This window comes from Panthera tigris, chromosome E2, assembly GCF_018350195.1.
Source record: "Panthera tigris isolate Pti1 chromosome E2, P.tigris_Pti1_mat1.1, whole genome shotgun sequence".
In the NCBI taxonomy this organism is placed as follows: domain Eukaryota; kingdom Metazoa; phylum Chordata; class Mammalia; order Carnivora; family Felidae; genus Panthera; species Panthera tigris.
This window is the reverse complement of record NC_056674.1, coordinates 32,728,807-32,749,643: the sequence shown is the minus strand read 5'-3', so window position 1 is coordinate 32,749,643 and position 20,837 is coordinate 32,728,807. Positions and strand designations below refer to the sequence as shown.

Here is a 20,837-nt window from a genome sequence, read left to right as displayed (position 1 = left end):
TTCAGTCTCAGGGAAAGGAATAAGGCTTATGTTCCAGTCCGGTGGAGTCTTTCACCAGCTGTGGACCTTTTGGCTCTTAACCTAAGCCTCGCTCTTGTCATCTGTATATAGGAATAATTACCCTACTTACTCTACAGGGTTATCTATCGTAAAGATGGGCCGAAAATGCCTGTGGGAGTACCATTTGAACAGATACATTTGTCTGTACACAGTGTAAGTGAGTAATCTACCCAAATCGCTAGCCATCTGCGTTTTTCCATCTCTCGAAACTGGAGATGACTTCTTGCTACATAATCTTCTGAAAAGACTAAAGAGAACTGATAATAAGCTCAAGATTTCTTCCAAACCTAAACATCCTCCACCCTCGAAGGAGCACATAACCCCTACTAGCTCCCTCCTGCTCAGAGATCTGATAATGAATTAGATTGGAAATATATATATATATATATAATGACTTGAAAAAAAAAACTGAGTACTGAGAAGAAAGCCTGGCCAGAACATGAAATAATTTCCTGAAGATTCCTCTTCACAAAACTTTCATTCACAAATATTCAGTGAGACTCATGAAGTTAGATCTTCAACGGTATTTGGTTTTGTTGAATCACCGTGAAGAACGTGACATTTTCAATGAATGGGATACGAATAAAATATTTTTTTCTATCTACAACTAGGCTATTTTTGATGAGTAAACATTCTGGTATAAGAATACGTAAGCGGGAAAATGAACATTTTAACTATTTCAGGAATGTATAATTTATCATGCTCCATGGGTATAGCATGCTCGTTAAGAGCTTTTGGGTTTGGGTAGCAAGTGGGGATCTGAGTCCCAGCCCAGACCCTCACTGTCTGCTATGATCTTGGGCAAACGACTTCCCTCTCTGAATCTCGGGTCCCTCGCTTGCCTCCTAGAAGTGCTGTGAGGGTCACGTTAGCTACCCAGAGTAACAGCCTGGCACAGTACTCGGTAAGTATTTATCAAGAGTAGTAGCAACCCCACTTTACCACTTTCAAATGCTTCTGTCATACACTTTCCTAGGTGACTCTCAGGATAAGCAAAACCATCAGAGAGGAGAGACGAGTATTCTAACTCCCACTTTACACTGGAGGAAAAGGACCCCTCGAGGGACTTGTCTGTCCATGGTTGTGCAGCTAATGGAGGTCTTTCCTACTCTTTATCCAAGACCCTTAAATCTCCACGGCTCCAAATTCAGAAAAAAAACCAAAACGGCTGCCTAATCAAATCCCTGCTCTGTTTTTAGGCAAATTATTGGGAGGTCAAAATACCTGGTATAAATTCCCTCCATTCCCCAAATGTATCTTAGTTCCTAACTTTTGGACATGAGCTCATATGAAAACATAAGGAGAAAGGGAAGAAAACAATATAAAAGCAAATTTTGTAGCTAATCTAGAAACTGGGAAAATCAAGTACCTATAGGTACACATAGTAAAATTTTTTTGAACATTTGAAAATTTATTGTTTTGGAAATAAAGTTCTTCTCCTGTGAAATATTAATATATATATAATATATACGTAATAAAAAATATAATCTTGCTTATAATACCAAATTCAGTCATGAAGCTAAATTCAGAGTTCTCATTTGAATGTTTACTGGGGATAAATATCGCCGGCCTATGAGTGTCAACCCTCCTACTGGAATGGCAGAAAGAGGTGGCACCTGGCATGAGGGTGAGCACCCCGTAGGGCTGCCTGGGAGGTCGGACAGTATGACACGCATGCTTTCATTATAGGACGGGAGGAGATTGATCTAATCAGAGTAATGGGCAGCTAAAACTCCCTTAAGCTCAGGACAATACTTGCCTCCCGTTTTGCGATTTACAAATCTTAAACTTATAGCCATTCCGAATGGGGGTGACTCCCCCCCGTTTCTGTGCCTCCATTACGTTCCCTTGCAAACTTCCTCCTTTTTGTTGCTGTATTCATTAATGCCTTTGAAACACCCAGCGTTGGCAGCTCTGGGGAGGCTGGGCCATAGGAAGCGGACCATGAAGGGCTCAGACCGTCACAAGGCTTTGTCAGACAGCCACAGGCCAGCTTAGGAGAATCCACCCCGTGGAAGTCACTGGCTGGTCTCTTCTGGTTATTGAATCCTCCCTGCTCCCTTTCTGGCAAAGACACATATCCATTAGTTTGGGGCTGCATCTGGGGAAAATATTCGTAGATTGTTTTACCACATTCCTGGGCACATTTAAAATTTCTAACCAGAATGAGTTAAGAAATGAGACCCTCGGAATTAAAAAAACAAAAAACAAACAAACAAAAAAACAAATCCTAAAACTATATAAAAACCATATATTTACCAATCATTTAAAAACTATTTATTGATTATGATGATATATAGAAACTCACTCTGCCATTAGACTCCGGACTCTACAGGCAAAAAGGATGGGATCGTTTTTTTCTTCATCATTTGGTACTTGAACAGGCATAAACTGAAAGACAAACATACCTTTCCATTACAACTGTTAGGCCTAAGCATTAAATGCTACATACATTAATTTATAAGCTGTCTGTCATTATATTAAATCCCCCACCTTCCTGGCACATGGGTTACATGCTAGACAGGGAACAACACTGTGTGCAGACTCAGCGGATCCGTAGTCCAGCCCTGCGTCTTTCTGTGTGTTAACTGGTAGGTCTCTGGAGTTTTCTTCACTGTTGCCTGGACCCTAACAAGAGGGCTGTGATCACCCACTCACTTCAGTGCGATGAGGATGAAAGAAGCCAGTGCCTGGAATATTCTGGAAGTTGTAAAGCTGTAGGTTCTGAGACCTTATTCTCCAAGCTGTACTTCCTACCACTTCCAGCCCTTTGTGTGAAAATGTTAGTACCAGAAGCAACCTGTTTCTTATGATTTATCTTCTCTACCCACGCCTGTGTCAGCCGTATTTTTATCATTTGTTCAAATGTCACGCTTTGCATTTCTTCTGCTCTCTTTTAACCCTTAGCATCGGCTTTCTAGCTTTTGCAGAGTATCATGTGTTATCATTTTAAATTGTACCTTTTTTCTCTACTTGATATTCCGTAATGTCTCATTTGTACTGTTCTTGTTTTATTTACAGTTTTCTAACATTTAACAAGATTTTGGTGCTATATTGAACTCATTGCATATTTTTTGAGCACCTACTACATACCAGGCAAGATTAACAGGACTCTATTCCTGCTCCAAAAAAGATCTGTATTTTACTAGGATAGACCAACTAACTTAGGTTCAAGTTATAAAGGTCACATGACCGGGACTCAGCCCAAGTCCTATCAGATTCTAAAACCCTTGTTTTCCCCACTCAACCATCCTTCCTGGAGTATGAGAGCAAGGGATAGGAAATGATTAATTTGGCAGGGGGCAGGGAAAGGCAGCCAAAGAAGCTTTAGGGAAGAGCTAATACTTGATCTTGGCTTTTTAAGGATAAACATGATCTCGCCAATAGCTACTGTTCATTGAATTATAACTATGAACCAGGCACCGTGCTAGGGGTTTTATATGCATTATTTTCATTCCACCAGTCCTCTTGATTTTAGTCACAGGATTGGGACTCACATTAAAAGACGTGCTTAAGACTTCATGGCCCATTTTCATTCAATAAATATTGCTGAGGCACCTCCTGTATGCCAGGCATTGCACTAAACCCAGAAGACAGGACAGGAAAGCCCCTGCCCTCAAGGAGCTCTCCATGCGGTGGGGTAAAAGTTATGACAGATGAGTGCAGTCTACCAACGAGAGCTCCCATCCATTAAGCACGTACCATAGGCTGGGTACGTGCCGGGTACTGTATATTAGGGGCTTTATAAGATTAACTCTCCACAATTCCTTGAGGTCAGTTCTACCACTTGCACTTGACGGGCGAAGAAAGTAGCTTGAAGAGGTTAAGACCACACACCAGTGGCAGGATCACGATTTGAAAGAGAAAGAAGACTGTATAAAGAACACCACTTTTGGACTCATGTCGACCTGTTTTCAAATCCTGTTCATCGCATCAAGAAGCCTTTGGGCAAGGGTGATTCAGAAATGAAGTGTAAGCCAGGGGCTGGCGTGACCAGGTCCAAGCTTTTGAGCAGAAACATCGGTTGGTAGGAGTGGACAAACCAAAGAGGAAAAGGCTAAGAGCAGGGAGAAGCCCTGGGGGGTCTGGAATCACCCCGTGAGAGAAGGAAAGACCACGAACAGAGGGAGTGAGGGTGCAGAGGCGAGCATGGATGCAAGTGGTACGGGAGGACAAACTGGAAGGAATGGTAGGACCGTGCGCTAGGTGACATTGACCGTCATTGACTGCTAGGTGACACAGCCTCTCCCAGGGGATGGTGGCATGCTGTGCAAAGAACACTGTTTCGGCTGCTTGCCGTCTTGTGTCCGCCGTGAGGTCCCAGGAAAGTCATTCAGCCCTGATGAGACTCAGTTCCCCCTCTTGTCAAGTGAGGAAGTTCGACTCGACGTTCTCGAAAGCCCTCTCCAACTGGAATTCGATGGCTAGCTTTCCACTTAGGATCGTTATTCTTTAAGATGGAAAAACACGCTAAGCCACCAGAGGTCCCCACATCACTTATGTATCCAGAGCAACATCCGATCTTTGCAGATAAATCTTTCTCAAGTGTCCCTCCATCCTGTTCTAGATTTGAATTTCTCATGCGTGCTTAGTAGGAAATCCAAGGAAGCAAACAGGACGTTAAAAATCAATGTTCATAAAACCTCTAACGAAAGAATACAAAAACGTTTTAAATTGCCATATAATTCTTCACTTGTTAAAAAAAAAAAAAGCCACACGATCATTTGACACACGCTTAATCTGTAGGTCATAAAAGCACATCCTTGAGAACCCTGAAAAACAAATTATGGCTACACTGTTAACCAAACATAATACGACGAACTGTGGGTTTAATTCCTTTTACTGCAGGTAATATTTTCCGTGAAAGAATTTTTAATAACTCTCATATTGGCATGGCATTTTATTCTCAATGAAGAAAATCCCACTGGGAGTACAAAATAATTAAAAGCCTGTATTTGACCCTCACGGGCCTTGGAGGCCTCCCATGCCTCCTGAGAAGCAATTCAATGGAAATTCTCGTAAGAAGTCACTTCTCCTTGGAGCGGACCTAGCCCTCTTTAACACATTTCCATTTTGCATGTAGACATTCAAGGCTCACAGCATATACGTGTCCTCTATGCGGGTAGGGAGACTGGCTGAAGACAGGAAAACGTGATTGTCGTTGTCTGCTACTGTCCCCTAATACACAGCTCAATACTGCAGGGTCTTCAGGACCCCAAATTTTCTTTTCTACCTTCACCTTCTCTCACCATCCCGAGTATCCACATGGACGGTTCGTCAGACATGTTGATCTCACGGCTCTCCACCTGGTCACAGGTGCTCTCAGTTGTGCCTCAGCCAGGGTGACAAACATAGGACGCTAACCTTCTCTGGCAAGTTCTTCCATGAGAATTTCCCTTCGTCGCCTATTAGCTTTTACTTCTCTAACCTGGTCCGGCACAGACTGTAAGAACCTGCTAGTGACCCTCAGGACATGCTCGTCCCTCCCTTCCTGGCAACAGCTGCCTGCCTGTCCCCACTGCCCTTCAGGAGTCAGACACCTCCATGTGGACTTTCTGTCATCCAGAATCTCCCCCTTCTGCCACACCCATGGCGCCAACCACATACCCATGATCGCCTCTCCTGCTCCTGCCTTCCCATCCCTGTTAGAGACCACTGCGGGATGCTAAAGAAAGGTGCACAATCTTACGGGCTGAGGCTCCTCCGATCCATGGGAAGTTCCATAGGGTCCTTACAGCTGCTTGAAAATTATGTGATTTTCCCCAGGTGACCATACCGCCTCCAGACTCAGAAATAGTTTTGTTTTGCTGAAGGTCTTCCCTTTTCCTTTTAATCATGCAAGTGTGCCCCCAAATGTGATCTCAATACTGAGTCTGTTTCCTTAGTGTCTGTGTGACAGGTGAGGATCAAGTTACTTAACATGAACCTCACTGCGGCTTGGATATCTGTGCTGCACCTGCTGCCGTCATATCTAAATGTTTCAAACACGGTCTGTGCTTCTCAGGTTGCAGTCCTGCTTTTCATCCCAATGGTACTTCACGCTCAACTTTAGAAGGAAGAGAGTGAAAGAGTTAAGGACATGCGACCCCAAAACATACCGCTTTGGTATACTGATTATTTTGAGCTGAAGGCGCTTGGAAAATAGCCAACGTGGGGAGACGTTTTCTCTGAACTTCCCTTACCTCCCTAAAGTCAGCTACTCCGAAAGGAACTCAGTTGTCCCTCATCTGTCCTAAAGTCCCTCCTGGGGAGTTTCATCCAACAGGAAAGATGGACTCTTACCACAGGTGACACGACTGGAATTTGACATCACACACAGACAAACATGATCACACGCTATCATAGCTCCCGGTCTATTCTTCCCAGGGCCCACCAGTCTTTCCTAAAAACCACTGACTCTCCCCTGCATGGCCTACCCCCTCCCTCCCCTTCCTCACTCCTTTTTGTGGTATCCACTTTTTATTCCCCATGACGCCTTGCACACATATTAAAAATGAATAGATGTGTGTATCCTTTCCCCTATTAATCTGCCCGCCATGAGATTATCTCACAGATCCAGCTATGGAACCTCGGTGGGGAGACGGCAGGCACTGCCTCCCCACAACAGCCCAAGTGAGCTTTCCCAGTTCTTTCCCATTGCTCCCGAGACTGGCTCGGGGCCTCGCTTCAATGTGCTCTGTTCCTCCCCCCTGCAGGCTCGGCACCACCCTGCCCCATCTAAGGGGAGGCTAACCGACATATTTCCCATGCTAACACCTCATTTGTCCTGCTGGTCTGGGAGTGCCCTACCTCCTCCGGGGCCTTAGGCTGTACACAAGATAAAGTCAGAATTCTTCAGCCCATTTTGAAGGCGATCCGATATCCAGAGCCAACCCTTTACATGGCTACTCAGGCCCAGCAAAACTGCCTTATTCATTGTTTCCTGACCACGCGGGGCACATTCCTTTCTACCAAATGGACCATCGTGAAAAAGAGAAAGACTGATGGGTGACGATACTACAATCAGTCTTTTCTTCTTCCAAGTAACAGGAAAGGACTTTAACGAATCACTCTCAACAAACGTGGAGTTCTGGCTCTTCTCGTGATTCTTCTTTTAAGTCTTCAAGAAAGAGCAAATGCGAATCAAGGAAGGCATTTACGAACTAACATTCGCTGCTTTCTTCCCTGAAGAACAGAGACATTTAGAGGATAAGGAAATACAAGTGAATGTTTATTGAACACCTACCACGTGCTAGTACGTAAGTAACCTTATTAAATGCTAACCACCCTATAAAAGAGGTGCCATTATCCCCATTTTACCACTGAGAACACAGGCTAGGAGAGGCTTAAGTCATTCACTCGAGCACATACAGGTTGGTAGCAGCAGAATTGGAAGAAAACCCCAGCTAATATTCTTTATATAACATTCTATTTCTTTTTTTAAAAAATAATGTTTATTTATTTTTGAGAGAGAGAGAGAGAGGCAGTGTGTGAGCAGGGGAGGGGCAAAGAGAGAGGGAGACACAGAATCAGAAGCAGGCTCCAGGCTCTGAGCTGTCAGCACAGAGCCCGACGCCGGGCTCAAACCCACGGACCGTGAGATCATGATCTGAGCCGAAGTCGGACGCTTAACTGACTGTGTCACCTAGGCAACACATACAACATTCTACTTCTCTGCTACTACTTAGAAATTTCAGAATTCTACCGAGTTCCAGAAGAAATTAGCTTTGTTAAAACAAGCACATATATAGGTTTTATGTGTGTGTGTATATTTGCATGATAGAGGTTTTCTAAAAGGCTTGTTTGTTTTAGATTCAAAACTACAAGTCATATGAGTGTGTTTAGATAATTAAATAAACTACATAAACATACCTGAACCTTCCCTAAGTAATAAACTCTTTGGAGATTTGAAAAGTTGTATTGGGGCGCCTGGGTGGTTCAGTTGGTTAAGCGTCTGACTTTGGCTCAGGTCATGATGTCTCAGTTCGTGGGTTCAAGCCCCGTGTCGGGCTCTGTGCTGACAGCTCGGAGCCTGGAGCCTGCTATGGATTCTGTGCCTCCTTCTCTCTCTGTTCCTCCCCTGCTCACGCTCTGTCTCTCTCTCTCTCAAAAATAAATAAAGATTAAAAAAAAATTTTTTTAAATAAATAAAAAGTTGTATGTATCTATAGGGATTGGTCATAACACTCACTATTACAATCCTTTCCAAAATCAGAATTGTTTTTTTAATTAAAAAAAAAGGCCTTCTCTTACTTGTGACAATGGACTGCCCACCATAAAGTACTCTAAGTCCAATTTTAGCCGCTAGAAGCTTGCTTTAAGCTTTGCAAAAGAATTTACTAAAACAAAATGTTTCTGTCTGCTTACAAATCATTTTTCTGTACCTGTATTATAATGGATAGCTCTGAATACAAATAGAGATGTAACCTATGAAGGAGGAAACAGACTGATGATCACTGTGAATGCCCTGTTTCCATTCATAAAACAGCTGCTGTCCACATAGGGCCCTATAATCTGGCTTTGCTTGGATTCTCTTTCATGAGATTCACTAGCAGGCTGTTGATTTATGTCACATTTGGGGATGTTTCCTACTAGCTATCTTCTTCCCTATGCCCCTAAGCCAGATGCTTATAAAGACATACGTGTGAGGTAGCTGGCCAATAAAAGTAACCACTCAAAGACAGTTTAAACACATCCACTATGCCACTATGATCCAGAGAATAACTTTCAGGAGAACCTTCTGCGGACACACATGGCATCATTGTTCAAGGATGCCGGAAGACCAATTATAGAGGGTGTGAGGTTTGGACCTGATTGTATTTTTAAGACTCAAGAGTCAAGGAAATAATGGCCTTTTCAAAAACAAGTTCTCTGCTTGAGAAAGCAGAGAGGGAGTGAGGGGAGGAGACATTACACTCCCTAGGTGTTAGCTATCCAATGGTTTTGGTAACTACAGAGTTGGAAAATCATCATCAGTGAGGAGTGAGTTGTAAAAGGAAAGAATACAGCCTTCAGCATCCAGAGATGTCCTATGACTCACCAAAAGGTGAGGTCTAACAGGTCTAAAGGATACCAAACGATCCACTCAAGTTCATTTTAAAAACTGCAAAACTTGGGGTGCCTGGTGGCTCAGTCGGTTAAGCTTCTGACTTCAGGTCAGGTCATGATCTCACGGTTCACGAGTTCAAGCCCCACCCCACATCGAGCTTGCTGCTGTCACTGTAGAGCCCGCTTTGGATCTTCTGTCCCCTCCTCTCTCCGCCCTTCCCCTGCTTGTTCTCTCTCTCTCTCTCTCTCTCTCTCTCTCTCTCAAAAATAAATAAACATTAAAAAAATAAAAAATAAATAAAAATAAAAACCGCAAAACTTAAGACCACATTCTTGAACAGTACATCTTAATTAAGCTTAACTGGTTACTAGAAGTTCTAAAGTTCTAAAAACATATGTAAAAAATAATAACTAGGATTTCCATCAGTTGTAATGAACATGGACGCTGGGAGGGGGTGCTTCTGAACAACCAACACGACTGTAGTTGGCACAACTAAACACGCCGAGCCTTCTAACTAAGCTACATGTGTGGCAGCTCAAGTCGGGCATCCCCAGATGTGGTGCAGAAGCCGGAGTTTTGACACAGCGCCCAACTCTCCAGGGCCCTGAGCCAGGGTGTGGACACAGAGAGCACCAGACGGGCTGTGGGATACATTTTTCAATTGTGCCCAACCGGGGGGAATTAAAATATTCAAAAGTCATAAAGTGGTGAGAAGTCCCCAAGGTGAAAGGTAGCATCATGAATCTAAAATAAACATAATTAAAACAAGAAGACTACATGTGAAGGCCACAGAGTCCCATCCTCTTGCCCTGCACCACAATTCGAACACATTGAATCTTACCAATTCAGCTATTCTAAACCAGGTGCTAGCCATTTTGTTTGTGAAGTTATCAAAGGATATATTCTCTCTTTGCCAGCAAATATTATTCAAACAGGTCTAAGAACTGGCTGGAGAATGCAAACACTGTAATGGAAAAGAAAGAAGGAGGGAATAAAGGGGGAAGGGAGGGAGGGAAAGAGGGAGAAAGAGAGAAAGAGAGAGGAAAGAAAGAAAGAAAGAAAGAAAGAAAGAAAGAAAGAAAGAAAAAGGAAGGAGGGAAGGGAAGGAAAGGAAGGGAGAGTGGAAAGGAGAAAGAAAGAAAGAAAGAAAGAACAAAAGAAAGAAAGAAAGGAAGGAAGGGAAGGAAGGGAAGGAAGGGAGAGTGGAAGGGAGGGAGAAAGAAAGAAAGAAAGAAAGAAAGAAAGAAAGAAAGAAAGAAAGAAGAAAGAAAGAAAGAAAGAAAGAAAGAAAGAAAGAAAGAAAGAAAGAAAGAAAAAGGAAGGAGGGAAGGGAAGGGAAGGGAAGGAAGGGAGAGTGGAAGGGAGGGAGAGCAGAAGGGAGAGAGAAAGAAAGAAAGGAAGAAAGGAAGAAAGGAAGAAAGAAAGATAGAAAAGGAAAAAGGCTATGACACAGAAAGGAAATGTGGTAATAATGGTCAGGACAAAAAAATGAGGCCTTTGCATACCTCTGTTGTAATAGTTTGACCACTGAGACATGTGCTAGACAGTTCTAGGTACATTTCCACATCTGTTGCTAGATCTCGTTTTAGCTGGGGAAGGGTAAATTTAGAGGAAGGGGCAGCATATATATTATATAAACAATATCTTCCAATTTTGCAGAGAAGACAGGGTGGGTGTTTTAAGTATGAGTTTCCCTTCCTTCCTCCCTCCCTCTCTCCCTTCCTTCCTTCCTTCCTTCCTTCCTTCCTTCCTTCCTTCCTTCCTTTTTTTAGAGAAAGCAAACAGAGCTAGTCTATCTGCACAGCTCTATGGAAGATGGAAGAACACGCTTGGAGTACTTAGAAATAATATAATATTTCTTCCTGACAGGGCTTCCTAAAATATATCCTATGGAACACCGCTTCCAGGGGGTATCCAGAGAAAAAGGCATATGGTGGTCACACCATCTCAAAGGCACTGACAGGTCTTGAGAAAAAGAAATCTGATTGATTTTATTTACACTGGTATTTCTCAAACTTACTAGAGCACAGATTACTGTTTTTCTCTAGAAACATCTAAGTATATTCTAAGAAGTAGTGTTTTTTTGATCACATTGAGAGAGACTGAACTGGTTTTAGAGGTGGGGAAGTGTGGCATACAATTAATAAATAGATCGTTTCCTGGCAAGCAGACAACCTGTAAGTCTCCAGAAAAATTTCACCAAAGTGAAACTCATTTTGAAATGCAGTTTGCCCCCTACATCATTTGGTATTTCTGACCTCTACGTGGCTAAATGACTAAGCTATACAACAACAAAAAACCAGTATTCTTGTGACTTAAATTCCGTGTCCTGTCACTGGGAGCATGGGCCCCCACTCAGGACTCCGAATTAACATATGCAAACTTAGAGTTCTCATTGCACAATCTACGGATGCAACTGGAAGATGAAGGCAAGAGCCTGACTCACTCTTCGGACCCTTCTCTCTTCAGAGGCCCCCTGAGGGCATCACTAGAGCCAACTCTACTGACTCTGCATTGATGAGTCCATTCCTCATCATTGCTCGCATCTAAGAACGGTTCTGGAACCTTCGTTCAGAGTCTTAAAAATCTGGGGCCAGGATTTTCAGAACCATCTAATTGCTCCCGCACTCCCTGCCTGTCTCTGCAACTCAAGCCCAAAGACGGCCAAACCAGACCAAAAGAATGCTGACGTGAGCTGCCTCCCAGAGAGGATTTCCGCAGGCTTTCCAGGTGCAGAGTGAGTCCAAAGTGAGGGCTTCTGACGTCTGTGCCTCTCCCCAGAGTCCAAGTAGCACCTCTCCGCTCTGACAGAACGTACTCTTCCAGGAGCCGTGGGGCTCCATCGGCTGCTGTACGTAGCCCCTTTTGTCAAGATGTGAAGCATACCACACCGTTCAACCGGGCAGAGGTCAGCATTGAAAGGAGGATGATGGAAACCAGTTATGCAAATCTGGTCAGCCAGGGTGGTCGCCTATGAAAGTTCCCAGAAGCCAGAGGTTTCTCCTGATAGGATTCCAAGGGCTGGATCTGACAGCCAGGTGGACAGTTTGTAAAAGACCAGCGCCTATTTTAAAGATGGCGGATTTAACCGCCAACCTTTGTACAGTGGGGCTCTCGAGACTACAAGTGCAAAATAAAAGGAGAGGCCAAATCTCCAGTTCCAAGACTGTTTGTGAATGACTTACCTCAACTTCCACCTTTGTGAAGAGCTGGCAGAAAGTGAGCATACAGAGCTGAATGCTGAGGAGAAAAAAGAACAGGCCATCTTTATACGGTAATACAAGCATCATCTATATTACCCGACGATCCTTTCTTTATAGGCAAACACTGCCACGTCACGCTTCATATATATATTTTGTGCTTATAAATGCCACACGGCAGCTGTAACACTCCTTGGGCGTAAGCAAGTATCCTTGATATTCCAAAGTTAAATCACCAAGTACAACACCAAATATGTACTTGTGAGTCAGAGCTGCAGCTCGGCAGACTAAACCCCAAATGTGAAGTCTCCTTGACAACTCAGGCTCGTAGGCCTACGAGCCTAGAGAAACTACCGAGGCCACATTTTAAGGTACATACATGTGCTTATAGGAAAACTCCTGAAGTGAACATTACATTTCGAAACCCTTCTCTGATATTAAAAAAAAAACAAAAAAAAAAAAAACCAGTGGGCCTTTCCCTAAAAGCAGAAACTTTATCATAATTGTCCCAATTAATAATCAATATTTTATTTAAGGAGAAATTTTCCGAAATGTTTCAAATTTCATTGCAAAACCAGATAAAGGCTTTCTTTAAAGTGGTTAAAACCAACCCTCTCAAAGATAATTTCTGAAATAGTTGTTTCTATGTACCTTTCTAATATATATTTAGATTCTCTGGATAGGATTTCTATGGGATTTTTATTTCACCTCATTTAGACAGATGACCCAGAAATCTGGCAGAGTGGATCATACTACATGAAAGAAATCAACCAACCTTTTTTTGTGTTTAAGAAGCTAAAATATGATTTAGCTATAAAAATTATTTAAAGGGGCTTACTTAAGACAAGAAATTTAGAAATTTAAACAAGGAACTTAGTTAAAAGAAGGAATTTAAGAAATAGATGTACCAATTCCGTATATAATTATAAGTTGTTAAGTATTGGTTGTCAAACTTCGCATCTGAGAGGAAAAAAATATTTTACTATTAACCCCAAGCAAATAAAATCAATCCACATTGTTGACTATAAAGTAAATTGTCCCTGAGTTATTTAAATTGAACTTTTGAATTTGGTGATTCACACAGACAAATCTGTTCTGAAAATTCTGAATGCTGGAAGGAAGGAAGGAAGGAAGGAAGGAAGGAAGGAAGGAAGGAAGGAAGGAAAACGAAACAAACCAGGCATAAGATCTCATTGAACCTGTTGTCCAAACAACACTTCTCAGACCCACACAAAATGGCTTTTCCATAGCTGCCCTTTCTCTGAGTGTATTCCCCAAGTTTATTAACTCTCTCCCTTAGGCTGTCTGTCTTGGTATAGAATCTCTTCCTTAGAATCTGAGTCTAGACTAGCCCTGGGAGCAGGAGCAACTGAGAAAACTGACTTAAGAGTAACAGATTCAGTGCTAAATATCGTATGAAGCCCACTGGAAGATTCAGGCAGAAATGAGAGTGACCACAGGCCAAGCACAATGTGGCATTTGGACAAAACAAAGCTGTGCCTTTTAAAGATTTTGTGTTTATCACTCCTAAGAAATCTTTAACTCCTCAAAAAGTGTTTTCCTCTCTTTTCTGAATTCTCTCTCCTATTTTCTTCTTCCCTTTGTCACACTTGTTAGAAGGCTGGCTTAACCAGAACACTCCATTTTCTATCCTGATCCCCCTTCCAAGAAGGCCTTCTCCTACTTGACCTTCATGCCTACCTGGACTGCTGAAAACGTTTGAAAAAGCCATACTGAGCGCACTGTGCATCTGAAGTCACTATCTCTGCAAGGCATTTAAATTGTCAGGGCCCTAAGGATGACACAACTCAGGAACTATAAAGACACACTATATCCAGTTTGTAGGCACTCCTTTTTCTAAAATACTCTCATACTATTTGTTTCTTCTCACTTGCTCTCGTATAAAAAGCTGAAAACCAAGAACACGAGATCAACAGTGGCACAAAACACGTATTCTAGCCAAATAAATAAACTGATTTCCTGAAGAGTTAAAGACCACATAATGCCTAGATATTCTTTACAATTTGTGGTCTTTATTTTGAGTGTCGTTTACTTAACTTCAACTATGAAGGACTGAAGCGTAATAGGAACATACATGTTTCACATGTTAATAAACACTAACACATGTGAATGGCCCATCAGTTACCTATTCTGATTTAAATTTATTATTTTGATGCAATTCACACATACAAAATGGAGAAAATTGGTATGCACCATAAAAAAAAATCTGACTTTCATACATTGTTTGGATTATCTAAGAGGTATGCAAGGAAGTCACAAGATACTTGAAGGCGAATGAAGATTCCCTTTTAAATAGGTCCAAGTGGTTGTCTGTGCATCGACAACGTTATGTAAACTCTCTATGTAATAGTATCAAAAGGCATTGCTGGGTAAGCCCCAGGCAAAGTCCTCACATCCAGGCATTTTACATGGCTCTCACCAAATATAAACCAGCTCAGACTTATCCAGGGGGAACTCGACAAAAACGTCTTGAGAGAAAGTACGATTGTACATGCTCTGTTCTTTTTAGAGGCCTGTTTCAGTGCAGCTTGCTTAATGGCGAGCTGTATTCCTCTCCTGTCTTAAATGTTTATAGAAACTGCTGATCCCTCTGCTTTTAAAATCCAAGAACGGAACTGAAAGCTTAGCTATTTTCTCAACTCAGATCAGACATATCACAGCTATTTTAGGCCATATGACGCAATGACTCCGGACTGCTTAAACCGATATAGTAAAACAACAATGGAGACACCAGATAACATGCTAAATCTGCAAAGGGAATAAAACTACAAGATTAAAGCTAAGTAGGGTGCAAACTGGGTCACTGGACTGTTTCTTAAGGATTGGTAGCTACACACGTGAGACCCGCAAGAACACGGCAGACAGCTAGAATTCTGCACGTGGCCGGCGCTGGGGGCTAACAGGAAAGACAGTGATGCTCTCTACAGACTTTCTCCTTTACAAGATTCTAGGATTTGATTAGAAATCTTTACTTTTACAAAAACAAGGCTTAAAAAAAAAAAGGAATAAATAATTTTTCTTTTTCTTCCCTGAACAAAATTTATATAAACCAATAATAGAGAGAAGCAACTTACAATGTATATCCCTGCCATGTCCACGTCACGGTATCCTACAATAACAAAGGTGTTTAGACTGTTAGTTCAGAGAAAAAAAAAAAAAAGCTAAATAAAATCAAAATCTTATTTTCATATTGGTACTCATATACATCCCTGCTGAATTAAAAGCAGTATGTTGAAAAGTAAAACAAGCCTATTAAACAACAGCAAATTGCTCTATGAGTTCTTGGATTATATCTCTACATGGCAAAAATCTGTTTTCTATACGTAGCCACCTATCTTTTCATGAAATTAAGTTGCTTTTAATTCTTAATAGAATTCTGAGCACGGTTAGCTATTTTTTCTCCTAATGTGAACACATCTGGATAATTAATTTGTTTATAAAGCCCAGAATATATCAGTTCTCAAAAAAAAAGAGGGGGGGTACATGCTTGGGAGAAAAGATTAGAGTAGTACATAGTGAAAGGATTTACATAAATGCCAAATAGGCAGAAGTACAATTAAGTAAATCTTGATAGATATTAATTTTTTAACTAGGGGATGTCCAAAGGTGAGAAGACAGCCACTGAAAGGAAGTTGAATTGATCGAGAACTCTTGATCTTAAGTGACATAGATAATGAATCATTACATTCTGCTTGTTCATGGAAAGTCTCTAGTAGAGAAAGCTCCTCTCAAGACAAAACAGATTCCAAAAATTCTTTCTTTAGGAAAACGGTGGCACAATAATATCCAGAAGACAGCGGTGTGCCCAGCTGGAGTGGAAGTCCCTGTTTCCTGAGCCAACCATGCACCTTCTATAGGATGACAGCTTCTTTTCATGTATCTTCTTATTCACGTTACTTGCCAAGAGTCCCACAGCTAGGAAGTACTGAGCCAGTAATGAAACCCCAAGCCAGTCCCAGATTTATCTGCGACACCAGCTATCCCTCCAGTAATGACCGCTGAATCAGGAAAAGTCTCTTTGTAGGCTCAGTGCAAATCACAAATCTATGCACGTTTCCTGCTACCCAGGCCAATAAGAGCCTGAATCTGAGACTTCATTGGACCATCACAGTAACAACAGAGGAGAAACTGGGGAAATGCCTTCCTGGAGCTTAGGAATACCAGAGACATCGTGTAATATTGGTGTCCACAAACACGTGCCTCTCTTGGCAAACTTCTAGAAATGAAATGTGGCAGGGGGAATGGGGTCTACCCATGTGCTTCCAACCTCTGTCTATTCAGAGCTTTCTTCAAATTCTAAAAGGGGTCCCAGAGGATTTGTGCTGTTCGGAATGTCTGAGATGTTTTCCCACGGTCAAACACTATGCTTACCAGCTTGTTCGGGTACCTAAGGAGGATCGGCTGCACGGGAACCCCTGGAATGAAGGCCCCTAAAACCACATTGAGACATTACATCTTCATATATGACATGAGGATTACCATAAAGAGAATTAATAATAAACGGTACACATATACTTTACTGCTTTAAGAATACACACAAACTGTGAAATGTTGGTAGAATCCCCAGTGCTTTACCAAAATGAGAGAGTTCTAAAATTCAGAATTAGGAAACCAAGACATTAAATGTTATGCCTAAGTCACTGAAAAGATTTATGTACATCCCCACGTGTTTTCATTTTCTAAATACTTATTATACAACAGGATTAAAAAAATAAAAATAATGGCAAAGTCAAGACAAAGAGAAAATGGGGAGAAGAAAATCTAAATCAAAGCAAATACTTGTAGCAAGAACGAGCCCCACTGGCTAGAAGTGAGTTCTAACTTGGGCTCTGAGCATTCCAGCAGCCAATACAAACACATGTTAAAGTATTATCAGTTACTATGAAATTACGTATGAAATTATACATCGCTATGAAATTTATGACTTTATAATATTAAAAGAAAAGAGTGAAGTATAGAAGGCATCTGAAGGCATTACAATGATCACTTGTTTTCTATTAGAAAACACAGGACCTGGGGTGTCTGTGAGGGTAGCCTTGAAGGAAAAGAAGAATCTGCCAGTGGTTTCTGCGTGTGCATGGATATGTGTGTGCATGTGTGTGCGTGTGCATGCACACACACACACGCGTGCACACACACACACACACAACTATCCAAGGAAGAAGGGGTTGTGATACCAAAAGAGAAAGTAAAGGAGTTCTGCAGATTCACTGTGTTAAAAACTTTTTATCGGAAAAGAAATGCCCAGAACAAACTAACAGATTGTTTTGTGTATTAGTATCAAATCATTTGAGAAATCTTCCACAGTTTGTTATAGTACATAATTTAATTGATCTCACCTGGTTTAAAAGTAATCAAACAGGAACGATTAGTACAAGTACCTTCTGGGAAAACTAGTATCTTGGGAGAAAAGGAATACGTAGATTTAATATTTCAGTCTAATGAATCGGTTACCTCTTTACTCAGTTTCTTACGACTTCACAAATAGCTGCCAATTCTTAGAAGACGAAAATGAAATAAAAGGCTAACACTTGATTCTACCGAAAACTAGAATCAGATTATTCAGTTTTCCTCTAAAAGAACTGTCGTCTGACCATTAAGGTAATTAGAAAACGGATTAAAGCTTTGAATAGAAAATACACTTAGCAAATGTTTCTTAATGATGATGCTAATGATCTGAAATAAACTTAAAAGAAGATATAGACCCTGAGACCTGGTCAAAGAGCACATTAGATTCTTTCCTCTACTGCTATACATCCTTAACCAAATCGTTCCTACTTCCTTGTTTCTGTTTTCCCTGTTAAATGATATTCACTCCTACAACACATAGTTTAAGGATATACGGAGGAAGCAAAAAGGAGGAAATACTTGCAGTATGCTTTATGCTCCCTTGAATTAGTAGACATATGGAATAGAGTTTAGTACCTTGTTTGAGAAAGTGTTTTTAGCATTTAACATAGGCCTCTGTGTTCTTCAAGTGAAAGACACAGAGCACAGTTAGTTTCCCCATTAACGGAACAGGCTGGATTTGCTAAGGATTTCAGGATCGGGCAACGAGTAAATTGCCAAGTACATAAAATAACAAAAAAGAAAAATCCTGCACCCACAGCAGTTAGTGCGTGTACTTAGTTAGTATTTGTATCGTTAAATAATTAGAAAGGGAAAACTTAATCAGCCTAATGTGCCACAATGACAGGCTATTTATGAAATAAAAATTGTAAGTGTGTGCAATTTCATCCCCCAATTTAAAAACAAACAAAACAGGTTTCCTATTACAACAAGATACACTATCAAACGTGGTTCATTCAACGGAAATTCTACAGCTACTCCATTAACAATGAACGGATACAGAGTAAATCATAAACTCTCAGATCTGGAAGGGGCATTAAAAGCCATATAGCCTTTCCAGTGCTTGAATTCTTTCTACAACACTCCCCTCCCCCCGCTCAAGTTGTTGCTTAGCCAGTGCCTGAAAATTCTAGAAAAGGATTTCAGGGGCGCCTGGGTGGCGCAGTCGGTTAAGCGTCCGACTTCAGCCAGGTCACGATTTCGCGGTCCGTGAGTTCGAGCCCCGCGTCAGGCTCTGGGCTGATGGCTCGGAGCCTGGAGCCTGTTTCCGATTCTGTGTCTCCCTCTCTCTCTGACCCTCCCCCGTTCATGCTCTGTCTCTCTCTGTCCCAAAAATAAATAAAAAACGTTGAAAAAAAATTAAAAAAAAAAAAAAAGAAAAGAAAAGGATTTCAGATCAGATCATTCTGCCTCTGGACAGAGAGTTCCTTGAGGTGGGTGAAATGAGCTGAAATCTTACCTATTTGTTAACTTTTGCCCACAATCCTAGATATAGTCGTTGGATCCAAAGAGAAGAGTCAAACCCTTATTCCAAGTGTCACTTCTTCCTGGTCACTTTTTAAATCATTCCTCACATCCCTGGGTTTCTGAAACCTCCTGCTGGGTAATACTCCTCTTAGTATTTTAACATCTACGCATCATCATGGGTGGCCAGATCACAGGGCCAAGGTAGAGCGATACTTATCGGAATTATCCAGTAACTGCTGCCCCTCCCCTTACCTTCCAAAGGCATTCCAGGGGTTGGAGGTCGTGAGATGGGAGAGTCTGGAAAAGTTCTATAGGTGATTCCTTATATACCCCTTGATCTGAAAAGCTCTGTCTAAATATACTTTGGATAAGACTAAGATCATAATCGCTCTTTTCCCCCAATAAACGTATACTGTTTAGTATACTAAACATACTGTTTAAACATACTGTTGAGTATAATTGAGCTTTGATAGGCTGTCTTTAAGATTATAAATAAATTCAGAGAACGTATTTTTTTATGACACAAAGTAAAAATTGGTTCAAAGAGTCCGGAGAATAAGAAAGAATGATATATTTAATCCCACGGGATATCTCCTGGGGAAGAAGACTTCTGAATACTCACTCATTTATTCTGCTTCTATTATGCTGAAGACACCTAGCATAGGTGTCCCCAGATACTGCCATCTGTGGAGCCAAACGATTTCCAAGCACACAAACAAGAAACAAACTCACAGTATTCTAAATGAACGTCCCCTGTGTTTTACCTGCGGCCACTGTCCTCCTGATGTTGCTCGCCTTATTATTTCATTTATTGTGTTTTTTCGAGAATCCGGATCTACACGGGACACCAGCACTGGTTGCACAGCTCGTAAAAGTCCTTGAAAACAAACAAAAGGTCACAACTGAGTCTTTTTTTTTTTTTTGGCTAAAGCTATCACAGCAATGATACTGTATGAATCATAAAACAAGTGTTATGTAAAATTAAAATACAGCAAATCAAAGAGAACTTTTTAAAAAAAACCTCCAATTTAAAGTTTATAAGAATTTAGCTTCCAGAGGCGCCTGGGTGGCTCAGTCAGTTAAGCGTCAGACTTCGGCTCAGGTCATGATCTCACAGCTTGTGGGTTTGAGCCCCGCATCAGGCTCTGTGCTGACAGCTCGGAGCCTGGAGCCTGCTTTGGATTCTGTGTCTCCCTCTCTCTCTGCTCCTACCCACTCACACTCTGTCTCTCTGTCTCTCTCTCAAAAATAAATAAACATTAAACAAATTTTGAAAAAAAAAAGAAAACTGATTATGTGAATTCACAGTACATACGAATAAGGGGCAATTATTAATTTTACTAAAATTTTCAGCACGACAGTCTTCTGAGTAGGTAGCTTCCTCAGGCACGCAAAATAAACCTCAATTTGCCAAAACTCCATTGTTAAACAGCTTTCCAGGAAAATGCCATATGATACAAAGCACTGCGGCTACACTGAGGAAAAAAAAAAGAATGAGCGAAGGAAAGAGAGACAAAGAGAATTTTTCTGAGCTGAATGACAAAGCTGAGGACACGACTGTTTCTCCAAAGCGCCAAGGCAACCTCAGGCAACCTCCACACCCACTCTGTCACCACTTGCGGCTTGCAATAACCTTGGGGCAACCGGGACCAGTCACTTAGGGACTCACACCCTAGGGAGAGACCACAGCACCTGGTGGGATAAGCATTTCA

At 41.5% G+C, this 20,837-nt stretch overlaps 1 protein-coding gene across 2 annotated transcripts in view; it reads right to left on the bottom strand.

The window, feature by feature from the left end:
* LPCAT2 (lysophosphatidylcholine acyltransferase 2) overlaps positions 1 to 20,837 on the bottom strand; it is a 69,035-nt gene that overhangs the window by 31,763 nt on the left and 16,435 nt on the right. The window contains exons 4-9 of one of the 2 annotated variants that reach the window (XM_042970598.1): positions 19,890 to 20,002; positions 17,649 to 17,709; positions 16,681 to 16,739; positions 15,384 to 15,418; positions 12,274 to 12,328; positions 2,369 to 2,451 (exon numbers count right to left, since the gene is read on the bottom strand). In XM_042970598.1, coding sequence (XP_042826532.1) covers positions 2,369 to 2,451; positions 12,274 to 12,328; positions 15,384 to 15,418; positions 16,681 to 16,739; positions 17,649 to 17,709; positions 19,890 to 20,002 — 406 coding nt within the window. The remainder of the gene's footprint in view (positions 1 to 2,368; positions 2,452 to 12,273; positions 12,329 to 15,383; positions 15,419 to 16,680; positions 16,740 to 17,648; positions 17,710 to 19,889; positions 20,003 to 20,837) is intronic. The other variant, XM_042970599.1, reaches the window with a different exon arrangement.